Source organism: Rhodnius prolixus, unplaced genomic scaffold, assembly GCF_049639745.1.
Source record: "Rhodnius prolixus isolate KJV_2025 unplaced genomic scaffold, Rpr scaffold_10, whole genome shotgun sequence".
Classification (NCBI taxonomy): Eukaryota; Metazoa; Arthropoda; class Insecta; order Hemiptera; family Reduviidae; genus Rhodnius; species Rhodnius prolixus.
In genome coordinates, this window is record NW_027411615.1 from 20,266,667 (window position 1) to 20,279,553 (window position 12,887).

General features: G+C 32.9%; 1 protein-coding gene and 1 long non-coding RNA gene across 10 annotated transcripts in view; one reads left to right on the forward strand and one right to left on the reverse strand.

Moving 5' to 3' along the window:
- Positions 1-1,517: 1,517 nt before the first annotated feature.
- Positions 1,518-12,887, reverse strand: part of LOC141457372 (lysophospholipase-like protein 1) — a 40,957-nt gene continuing 29,587 nt past the window's right edge. For 2 of the 3 annotated variants that reach the window (XM_074134269.1, XM_074134270.1), the window contains exons 2-6: positions 11,894-12,056; positions 10,819-10,940; positions 9,069-9,204; positions 4,659-4,768; positions 1,518-1,932 (exon numbers count right to left, since the gene is read on the reverse strand). In XM_074134269.1, coding sequence (XP_073990370.1) covers positions 1,717-1,932; positions 4,659-4,768; positions 9,069-9,204; positions 10,819-10,940; positions 11,894-11,987 — 678 coding nt within the window. In that variant the 5' untranslated portion in view covers positions 11,988-12,056 and the 3' untranslated portion in view covers positions 1,518-1,716. The remainder of the gene's footprint in view (positions 1,933-4,658; positions 4,769-9,068; positions 9,205-10,818; positions 10,941-11,893; positions 12,057-12,887) is intronic. The other variant, XM_074134268.1, reaches the window with a different exon arrangement.
- LOC141457373 (uncharacterized) overlaps positions 10,937-12,887 on the forward strand; it is a 58,812-nt gene continuing 56,861 nt past the window's right edge. For all 7 annotated transcript variants that reach the window (XR_012460356.1, XR_012460360.1, XR_012460359.1 and 4 more), the window contains exons 1-2: positions 10,937-11,271; positions 11,358-11,503. This is a non-coding gene — a long non-coding RNA (uncharacterized lncRNA). The remainder of the gene's footprint in view (positions 11,272-11,357; positions 11,504-12,887) is intronic.

The following is a 12,887-nucleotide window of genomic DNA, read 5'->3' on the forward strand; positions in this document are numbered from 1 at the left end:
TATGTACGCTGCAGTTTTACATCAATGAAAAACAAATCAAAAAAAATTTGGTAAGTATCAAACCAAATTATTAAGCTGAAATGTTGATAACGTGGTTTAGATTAGACAGTGTTGGATAATATCTTTGTTTTTATCCTTAGAAGCACGCATCTTTTATTGTATCCCACGCTGGTTTTGTACTTTCATCCATGATCAGAGGTTGATTAGTTTGGTGAAAAGATTTTGATTCCATTTATGTATGTCTCCCACTCACGCTACATTTGCTGACTCAAGTGCAGAATTTATACTCTAGAGCCAGCAGGTGTACGAGGTGTGGCTATTAAATAACGAGGCTATAAAACATTTTATTTTAAATTTATACATATTAAGTTAATATCACCTTCAATATACACCCCTCCCCTATCCCTACAATGCTCCATGCGAATTTACCATTGTTCGAAACAGTGCTGGAAGTCTTTTTTTGTGAGCTCCTACATGACGCGTGCCGCTTTTTCTTTCACAGCTTTAACGTACTGAAATCGTGTTCCTTTTAATGCAGATTTGACTTTGGGGAACAGATAAAAGTCACATGAGGCCAGGTCAGGCGAATAAGGCGGATGGCCTAAAACTGGGATGTTGTACTTGGCTAGAAACGTCTTGACAGACAATGCAGTGTGAGCCGGCGCGCTGTCTTGATGGAGAGAACCCATGACTTGTTCTTCCACAAATCGGGTCGTTTTTTCCTTACTCTTTCACGGAGTTGAGCAAGCACCTCACGGTAGTATTGTTTATTAATTATAATCGATATTTTCATCCGTTTTGGACGTGGAAGGGTGACCCGTGCGGTCATCATCTCCGACGTCTTCTCGGCCATCTTGGAAACGCTTGAACCACTCAAAAACTCGCGCAAGTGATTAACATTCATCACTATAAACTTCTTTTAATAAAAGATAAGTTTCAGTAGCGGTTTTCACCATCATGTGAAATTTCACGACAATTCGTTGCTTCTACTACATTTGCAGTACCACGTTTTCGGCAGAACGAAACTAACACCTCTTACCCAAACGACGGTTCCGATTAGACAGATTTCTTTACAAACACGTGAGACGCTGCAATCGAAAGAGAAGGCTTTACGCTGCACAGCTGTCGGTCGTTAGGATTTGGCGCATGCATAGTTCTTCTGTAGCAGCATCAGTCTCGTTATTTAATAGCCACACCTCGTAGTATGTGACGGAAACAAAAATGGAGTCGAAATCTCTTCACAAAATTAATTAATCTACCTCTGATTATGGACGAAAGCACGAAACTGCTCATTGACACAAATAAACATAAGATGAATAACGTTCAAGAAAATTTGTGGCTTACTGCACGCTTAAGTCTAGCAGAGAGATAGAACTGAAAGTAAATGGATAGCTCTCTGGCTGATCCATTCAATTTGCAAAATTCAACCCATATTTATAGAGTTATACTTTGAACGTTGGCAGTTATAAATTCCTGACAATTAGTTCCTAATACTTCACATAGAAACAAATCTTTATTGAATGAAAATATAATTACATCTTTTTATTTACAAATTGTAATTTTAATGCAATACTTATCTTAGTAACTTTCCTCGCATTATTCTCACTTTAGTTTCTTCCATTAAAAATTAATTTTCGAAGTGCATCGCGCATTAAAAAACTATTAATTTTTAATTAAATAATTGTTAAAATGAAATGTCACAACCGCTCAAATTAATTATTTTAGAGGTGGAAGTAAGTATTTAATAAAGTCATAAACTTCGATCAATTGCTCCCTGTCTAAGGAGTGCCCTTTGCCCTGATATGCCCGAAAACTTCCATTCACGCCTCTAGATGTTAGATATTCAAATCCTTTTTTAGCACGATAAAAAGTCATTAGATAATCTGCGGTTCCATGGAGATGCAATAGCTCAGGAAATTGTTCCCCTTCAATCTGAAACAGTAAAAGTAAAAAACAAAATTGCTAAATTAACCGATAAATGTTAATGGCGAGCATTTTTTTAGCTTGGTTAATAATAGTTCAAAAATTAAATAAAAGTTCTTAGGGAAACAATTTCAGTTTCAATAGTATAGATGAGTCCATAAGGCAATTCATAACTTGGTCATGTCTATCTGGGAAAACGAAGCAGTACCGAGCCAGTGGGGACAAACTATCATCTGGAGTGTTCGAACTACAGAAGTATTTCGCTGTTACCCTGTGCCTACAAAATCCTCTCAAATGTTATTTTAATAGAGTAGTATATTTCGCTGATAAAGAGATTGGCCCCTACCAGTCTGGTTTTAGAAGAGGCGAATCCACAGTGAATCAAATTTTCTCTCTACGACTGATCCTTGTAAAAGGAATTGAATATAATGTCCCAACACACCATCTCTTTATAGACTTCAAAAATGCGTACGACAGTGTTATCCGTCAGAAACTATTTGAAGCAATGCAGGAGATGAATATAACCTCAAAACTAGTGAGGTTGGTTAAACTAACGATGTCTGGAATATCTTGTGTTGTGCGTCTTCAGACTGATGTATCACCCGAATTTAGAACAAGTAAAGGGCTAAGGCAAGGAGACGCTCTAGCCTGCCTTCTGTTTAATCAGGTATTAGAAAAAATAATTAGAAAATCCGGTATACAGACCATCCAAATCCGTCCAAATACTGGCATACGCAGACGACGTTGATATCGTTGCAAGATCCCCCTCAGCGCTACAAAAAAAATGCTTTCCGTGCACTTCAGAAGGCGGCGCTACCTATGGGCCTCACGATCAACGAAACTAAAACAAAATACATGTATGTCGGACGTGACAATGGGCCTCCTGGTGACGGTATTCAAATAGACTCCTTCTTTTTTGCTAAAGTTGAAGAGTTCGTGGACCTTGGCTCCCAAGTCAATACCTCCAATATCATTTCGTAGGAGATCGGCAAAAGAATAACGATAGCTAACAGATGCTATTTCGGTCTGATCCGATATATGAAGAGTAGCCTGATCTCTAGGAACACGTAAGTGAGGCTATATAAAACATTGATTCGCCCAGTTTTGGCATACGCCTCTCAGACATGGACAATTCCCAGAGTCGATGAGGACAGGCTCCTGATCTTTGAAAGAAAAATCCTTCGAAGGATTTTCGGTCCTGTGTGGAGAAGGAGACGAAATAGGGAGCTATATCAACTGTTCGGAGAGGTGGATGTGGTACGGTGATAAGGTTGGGGAGACTGAACTGGGCAGGGCATGTTGCGAGAATGGATGGCGGATCGATTCCCAGAAGATCGCTCGAGATGGAGATAGGCGGAAAGAGAGGAGTAGGCAGACTAAAGTTGAGATGGAAGGTTGGTGTAATCAGTGACGCAAGAAACCTGCTAAAGATGAGAAATTGGAAAGTGGCTGCAAATGACCGGGAACTATAGAATAGACTCATTGCGGAGGCTAGGACCCACCAAGGTTTGTAACGCCAATTAGATAGACAGATAGATAGTAAATATGGCGAGCTAGGCGCCTAAATTCAATGCAATCAAAACGATCAGTCCTTAAGAGATATATTGATTCTATAAAGAAAAGCTAGCCTATGTTGTTTGCTATCTGGAGATTTCTAGGTACGGTTCTCTAGAGTTCAAATATAAACAAACCTTACTTACATCCCTTGTATTTTGTGGGATCAGTGAACAAATTGATCGTTTACTGAACTGGAATATTGCTAGGAATATTTCTAAGAGACGCATTTGTATGCACAGATATTTGATGTAAAAGCATTGGCAGTGAAATATGGGTGACTTAATAATTTTTTAACAAAACATACTCAATTTTTTCAGTGAGTAGAGACTACAAAAATCTGCGCATATTCTAAACTAATTAATGTACGTAAGGGCATAAAAAAAAAATGTCTGACCCTTATTATAAACGTATATCTTTATTACATACGTATTTTGGACCTTACAATATTGATCCTAATGTTGGTTGTGATAGATATTCATCGAAATGTATTTTTGTTTTTAAACCCTTAAGTAAAAGCAACTTTTTAAGTTGATATTATCAGCACAACAACCACTAGTAACCAATCTTTTACGTCATTCTAAGCGAGAGGTCTTTTTTAACCACTGTTAAGAGTTATTTCTTTCGTCTTGAGCAATAATCTCCCAATTTATAACCAGCATTAGTGTACAATGGTTATGGCAAACGCCTGACCTTATTAGAAAATGTCATGCATAAGGTTTTTGTAAATTGCTTTTGATACGTGGACACTTAGTTAATACAAAATTAATTAATACCAAGTTAAACGTCAATTTTCGTCTATTGCGCTCAAGCATAAAGTTATGCGTTTGTTTGTTGCAGTTAGAACGTTCGAAACAGAGTTTGGTGGTTGATATTATAATCACATGCAGGTATTTTAGGTATCCATAGTAGCAGAAAACTGGTGCAGTTATTAGTTCAGGTCATAGATGTTATTACAAGGAAAACATAGCTTTCATGTACATTATTTTATAAAATAAGTAAAATCTACTTTATAAATAGACCTGCAGCAGCAGGTTAAACGTTATTTGAAAATTACACTACTAGAATGTAATTTATTCCATGCATGCAGGTTATCAAACACGTTGAAGTGCCTAATTAATGCTTATAATTTAGCATTCTGCACTTTTTTCTTTGAATGATTTCTTTAAAACAAAAATTACCTGTTGAAATGAACTATCGTATATACTGCCTACAACAGCAATTCCACGGACTTTTTTCGTCCGAGTGAAGCCTATTCCCATTGCTAAACAGCCACCTTGTGAAAATCCACCTAAAATATAAATACATTTATCTTAATTTTACATTTTAAATATAGAGAAGAAATATCAGTGGAATAATTTATGAAAACAGTCTAGGGGAGAGATAGAGATAGAAAAACTGTTCCTGTTTAGCTCTCGGTTTACCATTTTATCTATTCGCGAACGGTTTTCAATATTAATTTTCCACCAGAAATACACGATTTGGGAGGTCCTCTGACTGCAGTCATTCTTATTACTTAAATAATCATAATGCTCTTTTTAATAAAATGTAGTCATACGCGGGATTCGAACTGGGGATCTTCCACTTACAAAGCCACGCTCATGACCACTAGACCAACACCCGCCCATCCCTGGCAAGATGTTCTTACCGTAATTACAGGTCAAGAAGTCCTGCATACGGGGTACATTAAAATGTTGCGATGATTGCTTTTATTTGATGATAAAACAAATTTATCTCGATTCACCCATAACCATTACATTACACTACAAGTTTTAAAATCTACAATTATTATTATTTTTGTTCTTTGCGTCACCAATAACATTTTTTGCAGTCAGAGGACCTGCCAAATCGTGTATTTCTGGTGGAAAATTAATATTGAAAACCGTTCACGAATAGATAAAATTGTAACTTTGATCTTGAATATCTCGATTAATATTAGGGAATCAATTTTTTATGTAGTTTGCATAATCATCGTCAAAACCAGTGGTCCTTATGAAACCTCAAACAGGTTTTTAGCCGTAACTTCGCCAAAAATAAAGATACAGCATCAGGGGTAAAAAATTTGAAAACTAAACAAAAAAAAACATATAGTTTACTTCATGGGTTTTTTCGAAATTCCGCTTTTCTAAAAAGTTATTAGCGATTGGTGCGTTTTGAAATGGATCACCCTGTATAAGTTACTTACTAGATTTAGTGCATCCAAAATAAATTTTTCGCAGAAAAATAACAAAAATTTATAGGAATGAATAAATTTTTCTAAAAATATATATAAATAATTGCGGGAATAAATCTTTTTTACTTGTCTCAATAAGTTTTAGACGCCCTAAAACAGAGATTACTTAAAATGTCATGGCACTCATGTTTTACTTATTTCTGATCATTACAAGTTTCACTTATTTCTCAAGAGTTTAGATAATTCTGTTTATTAAATAAAAGCAAATAAAAAAAAAGTAAATTACAATACTTCCACATTAGGGTGTTTCAAAAAATGATGACTTGTAAATTTTAAAGAGCGCCGGGCGGAAAATCAAAGTTCATTTAAAAACAAAAAGTTTCGTCCATATTAGAGCAAAATCGATTAATATTTAGAGGTCGCTACGATTGATCAAAAAATTTTTGTTTTGCTTTTTTTTTTTTTTTTATAAAAAATCCTTATTAAATGTTTTGTATCTTTTAAAATTATTAGCAAAACATGTAATTGAACTAAGTTTATTTAAATATAATTGGCTATAAAGACAATGCAGTTGGAATCATTTTGATGGCCTTTTTATTTTCAAAGTTATGAATAATTAAAGAAGCTGTATTTTTGAAAAATTTCGATTAATTAACGTTAAAATTACTTCATTTTTTATGTGTTTCGTACAGAATTTAAAAAACAAATAATTTTGGTTACTGAAACGTCTAAATTAGGAAATATTTTGCAATTATTGTTATAATTTGAAATTGATTGATTGATAGTAAATTAATTTCAAATTATAACAATAATTGCAAAATATTCCCTAATTTAGACGTTTCAGTAACCAAAATTATTTGTTTTTAAATTCTGTACGAAACACATAAAAAATGAAGTAATTTTAACGTTAATTAATCGAAATTTTTCAAAAATGTATATTTTTCTTAATTTTTTTTTTTTAAATATAGCTTCTTTTATTTTTTTTTTTTTTTTTTTTTTTTTTTTTTGGCGCATCAACAGCTGAGGTCATTAGCGCCCGGAGCTTTTTCCAGTGCACTGCCGGCCTCCGGACAGTGTTCTCTCGTTACAGACAACACTGTCCATCACCGGACAGTGAGCTGTAAGAAGCTCCTAGGAAGAGAAAATCTAAGGGTCAGCTGCTGGATTCGAACCCGGGACCTCCGCGTGGGAGTCCAGTATGCTAACCTCATAGCTAATCCCTTCCCTAGCTTCTTTAATTATTCATAACTTTGAAAATAAAAAGGCCATCAAAATGATTCCAACTGCATTGTCTTTATAGCAAATTATATTTAAATAAACTTAGTTCAATTACATGTTTTGCTAATACCTAATTTGAAAAGATACAAAACATTTAATAAGGATTTTTTATAAAAAAAAAAAAAAGAAAAAGCAAAACAAAATTATTTTGATCAATGGTAGCGACCTCTAAATATTAATCGATTTTGCTCTTTTTCGAATGAAACTTTTTGTTTTTAAATGAACTTTGATTTTTCGCCCGGCGCTCTTTAAAATTTAAAAGTCATCATTTTTTGAAACACCCTATTCCACATAGACCTTATATCATGCAATTAAAAAAAAAAAAGTAATTGAGATAAGAACAAGAATGTCTAATTTGCTTTTCTAAATATTATAAATAAAGTAGGAACAAAATAATAAATTCAAGAACAAAAATTTCAAGATGGTTCCAGACCTCTTTAATATAATTTATACAAATAGTTTACACGTTGAGGTATTCAATGAAATTTCTATAAGTGATAAAATAATTCAGTTTAATCAACGGAATCTAATTTCAGTTAAAATGGGGCGACAGGCCAAGAACAAAAATAAATCATATTACAAGAAGAACGCAGTTGACTCTCATCAGGTTGCCATGATTTTATAATTTAAGTTAAACAACCGTTCTCAAGCTTTTACATTCCTTTGATGAAATGAAAATTATCCTGGTTTGCTTTCTTTAAAGATACAGATTTTGCTTCCAATATATCCCATGAATATGAGAATTATTCATCTTGGGCTGAATTCTTTCCGTTTGAGAGATCTCAACCGCGTTTAGAACGTGAAAAATCCCGTCTTGAAATACTTTTCTTTTTTACAATGACTCCATTAAAATAATTGGCCCGGTGAGAATGAGAGTGGCGTAAGTCCAATTTTTATCGAAATCAAGGTAACGACAGTTTTGTATTCTACAACAACTGTTTTGTTTAGAGTGACAATGCACTAAGTTCTTAGTGCACTTATTGGCCATCAGGAGAAACACAAAGTTTTAGTACTTAATCAAAAGCTCAAGGTAGAGTTAGGGACATAGTAAGGAGCATTACGATTCGATGGAGTATTTTTGACTGGAAGGATTGTATTCTGTAGATATTGGAAGCTTTGGCTGAGCCCCAAAGTTCCATTCCGTAAGACCAGACAGGTTTCAGTATCATAGTGTAGATAAGTCATTTATTCTGTAGTGAGAGTTTAGATCGCTTGTCGAGAAGTCTAGAGAGAAGTTTGAATCGTATGTTCAGTTTATTGGGAGAGAGATGACTGTTGATTGAAGAGAATTGGTAGGAGTAGTTGGGATCAGTTTGTGTTGCAGACAGTTTTTTTTTATTAGAATTGCAGTGCCCCCTATGGGCAGTGTCATCAGGGTGATCAGTTCTGTGGATAGTGTAGTCGGTTATGTTGAAATAAGATCTGCTAGTAAAATGAGTCTTTGAAATAATATCTATAAGTAAAATGAGTCTCAGTGATGAGTCCTGCATTTTGAAGCATTAGTTTATGAAATAAAACCCATATCATTGGTTTTAAAATGCCGTTGTGTTTAACCTTACGCCAAATATGTTGAGAATGATAATCAAGTAAGTCACATTTTTGCATTTTCTAAAAAAATTTAAAATCCCATTACATTCTAATATACACCAAAAAATTTGATTCTATGTACTAATAATAAAAACAAAAACAATAAAGCTATTTTTATTATCTGCATTTTTTTATAGAGCAAAACACAAAACTCGTTTTATCTCAAAACTGCTCAAAATGGACTTACCACTCTCATTCTCACCGGGCCAATTATTCTAACTAAAATGTTCTAAAACTTCTTACAAATCAATCTCTGAAAGGTCGAAACCGGTCTGAAATAAAGAAAACATGCGTTGTATGCCGGATAAAAATCAATTATTATTTCCAGTACGAGGGCTGACATAATTTTCAACAGATTATTAAATTCTGGCAGTGGGAACAACTTAATTAACTTAAAAAATGTCTTGTCATTTTTCATTGTTGATAATTTATTTTTTGTTAAAATAAGAAAGTTTCTCTTCTTCTTTATTTTGATAAGAAAAGTTTGAATAGCATTCCACTTGGAAAAATAATTCAAAATTCAATGTTCATGCTCGTTCTCATGTATTATTACCTATAACGATTCTACTCGGATCGATCCCTCTGGCAACTTCAGCTTGGTAAAGGCTGTGTATATAATTAATACTAGTTCGTGCCTCAGTCAAATTTGGCAACTTAGAATTCGTTACATTATACCAAATTGTTGTAACCTAGAATGGAACAAAACTTTAATTATACAACTACATTAAATTGATAAAATGTCTACATCCTAGTTTAAAAATATTTCCATTTTTCTTTTTATGGTCCAAAATTGTTTGAAAATCAGAAAAATTTATCTTTCGTTTAAGAAGAATGTGTATAAGCTTCAAATGACGGCACTAAATCATTACTATTATTTTGTTTAGGGCGCATCAATTGAGATTGTCTTTAGACTTTATTGTACTTAACTTGTATCTTTAGAATTTAAATAATGAATATTATAACACAAGTTGCTATTTCTCTTTTTAATGGTTTTACATTAAATAGATGACGCGAATAAGTATAATGATAAACGATTCAAATTGTTTATAGCGATAAAGAAGACACTTGACTCCGAATTGCCTTGGTTTAGAACAAACATCTCGTCAGTTTAATGTTTTACAACATGTTGGACATTAATAAATATTTAAGTTTTTATTTTTTTTATATCTTCACTTATTTTTGTAAACAGAATTAAGTCAAACTGAGTAAGAAAAAAGAACTTTTGTGTCGGTAAATTCCTAGATGTCAAGTGCCGCTAGGCGTTTGAACCAATAACAATTTCTTAATAGTAGTTTTTATTCATTAAGTGGCGCCAAAATTTGTCAATGCCATTAAAATCTGGTTTTCCAGAATGAAATCGAATTAACTATATTAGAGTTCTCCAAGGAGATTTTAAAGTAGATCTCCAAGTAAACCATATCTCCATCCAACGAACTTTTGGAATCGAGAAATAGAAAATCGTGTTGAGTGATAATTAAGACAGAAGGCTAAAATGAAGCTTTTCTAAGTGAAATTCAATCTCTAATTTAAGAAAGATATCACAATTTAAAGTTCTTGTAAATTCTTCTGCGCAATAGAGAAAAATAAAAATACATATTAGGCAATGGACTGGATGAGACTGAAGGACCTCACCACTGCCTTACACCTTCAGAAAAACTAAAATCCAATTATTATGAAGACTTTTAAAAAGATATTCAAAGCAATCTAAATAGATTTTTAGATTTAGATTTTATTAAAAAATAAACAATAAGCAATCATCATGCTAAAGTTAAAAATGCTTAAAATTCCTAGAACTATCCTATTACTTCCAGTTCTTGCGTTACACTAACGAGAAATGCTAGTTTACTTGCCAATAGAAAGATACTTTCGTAGAGTGATTGCTTATTGAATTTTATTTCACTTGTAGTGTTAACACGCTTCGTTAAACCTCTTTGACCAATTATCTTTAGTTTAGTTAAAGGGATATTAATCCTAAATCAAATTTTGATGCGTCAAGTCTAAGATTGAATTTACTGTGTTGATTAAAATATTTTTTGAAGTAGAATAGTCTTCGAGACCAATAATGAATGACCCAAACGGAAATATGTAGTCTTCCAACTGTTTCTACCGCAGAGTTAAGAGGAATTCACTGGTTTCAAAGCATTGAAGGAAGCATTAGCTTAAAACGTTTTAATTGAAAGACAGTTGGGGGAAAAATGGCCAGAAGTATGAATACCGTTTGATCTAATAGCGAATAATGAATTTAATGATTCCATTACATTTGAAAGATAACAAGTCATCGAAGTTCATGAAATGACACTTACTTTATTGAGATAATCTAAATACCCTGAAGGAGCCGTAGGAAATATAAATTTAATGTGACTAATGTAAGCATCTTCTCCAAGTAGGTCGATAAACCTTTCTTTTTGTTTTAACCCACTTGATCCTAAAAAAAATAGTACATACATTTATAATATGGCATTTTTTTTTGTATCAATTATAACGACTAAGTATAAAACATTTCTATTTTAACTGTTTAATTGTCAATCTGCACGAATCAAAGAAAACATTATAAGCAAGAAATATTGATGATACAGCTGAAACTTGAATGTTCTTTCTACACCTGACAAAGGAGTGCTAAAGCAGAAACTGTTAGACCACCATCACGGGTTGAAGGTAATTATTCTGTTACTATTTTTACTATTGTGAAGCTAAAGAGAACTAACCTTTCTCGTCAAAACAACCTTCTGAGTTTTTTTTTAAATCAGCCGAAGTTGGTAAATATCTTCTGCTCTAACAAGAAATCGGAAGCTACTTATTTATTTTTATGAGTATTTATTTTTATTTATTTATTATTTAACAGGATTTGAAATGCTCTAACAGTTCTGGAAATTATTTGGCATTTAGAAGATCAAGACAGTGTTCGGACATGGCAATCAGAACGTTGCTTCTAGTCAGATTAAGAGGCAGTTTCAGTTGTTCTGCTTGCAAATAGCGAATAATGTTCAGGTATTTATACAGAAAGATTTATATGTCTGGGAAGTTATCAATTGTTGAAGTAGGATCTTGTCCTGAGAATTCTAAAAAATATTAAGTTGTTCGGGTAATGAAGAGTCCTCTTTGGAACTAGCAAGGGCAACCCTAGTTTCAGGTCCGAATGATGAGCTGAGACATTATGGGCTAAGTTATTATTGTTACAATAGTTGATAACTATCAACTTACTTTTGAGCTTGGGACAAAAATACTAAAAACAGCAACTACTAGTAATAAAAGAATTTCATTTAAAAAAAAAAAATCAGATTTAAAAGAACCTGAGAAACGTTGAAATGAATTCCAAAACATTCTTTGTCAATCCTAAAGTGTAAATTTAAATTTAACCAAAATGTGAAAAATATTTACCTACTCCATGTATAAAAATTACGGTGGCATCAGTTTTTGAGTCATTTAATTGTAAATATTCCACTGGTATTTTACCGTAACCTTTCAGAACCATATTTTATTGATGATCGTTGAGGTCTTGGAAGATTGCATTGAAATATTGAATGGATTTCCTTTTAAAAAACTGAAAAAAAAAAACAAATTTGTAAGATCATCTACATATGCTAGATTGAAAACAATTCTATCAACAGAACAACTGGGGCGATATATAAGTTACATATAATGATTTTAGAAGTACACTAAAGTAAAGTAAATCCAAGTCGATCAAAAGCAAAAATCTAGACAAGGGCTAGAACTTCTTAAGTTTTACATATAAGTTGTCAGAAGCAGGCAGTAAGCGTAAGGGACAAAATACCCTCTCTTTGTGATACAAGCAGTTCTGTTCAAAATTAATCTACTTTTTTTACTACCTAAATAATAAGTTATGAAATGAAAGGAGTATCTTCTTCCGTCTCACGAACTCTGTAAAAAAGGCAGATCGATCTTTGCACATAAAGGGTAAGATGCAATAGGTAATGGAGTTTCGATAATTCTTGGCCATTAGTACCGAGAAAAACTGTTACTTAAGAACAGTTTTTACAAAGATTCGTTCCTGAAATGATTACCGCTTTTGCAATCACAAATACGCTAACCATATTGTACAGAAGAGAAATCTGAATTCATTGCATAAAAAAACACATAATATCAAATAACTAGCTAAAATGATTAATTTTGTTTATATAATATTCAGCAAGCTGAACTATTTGTGTATATTAGTAAAGTAAATCTTTAGTAGATTTCACTTTGAAAGTTGGAATGGTTGACACATAACTCTATCTACAGATTTATGAGAAATTTTAGAAAAAAAGAATTGACCTGCGATGGCTTTACTATTTATGTATTTCACTGTTAGGAAAGTGATACTTCGTCACAACTGAATTTATATCGTACCCATGAATCATCAAATATACAGTAA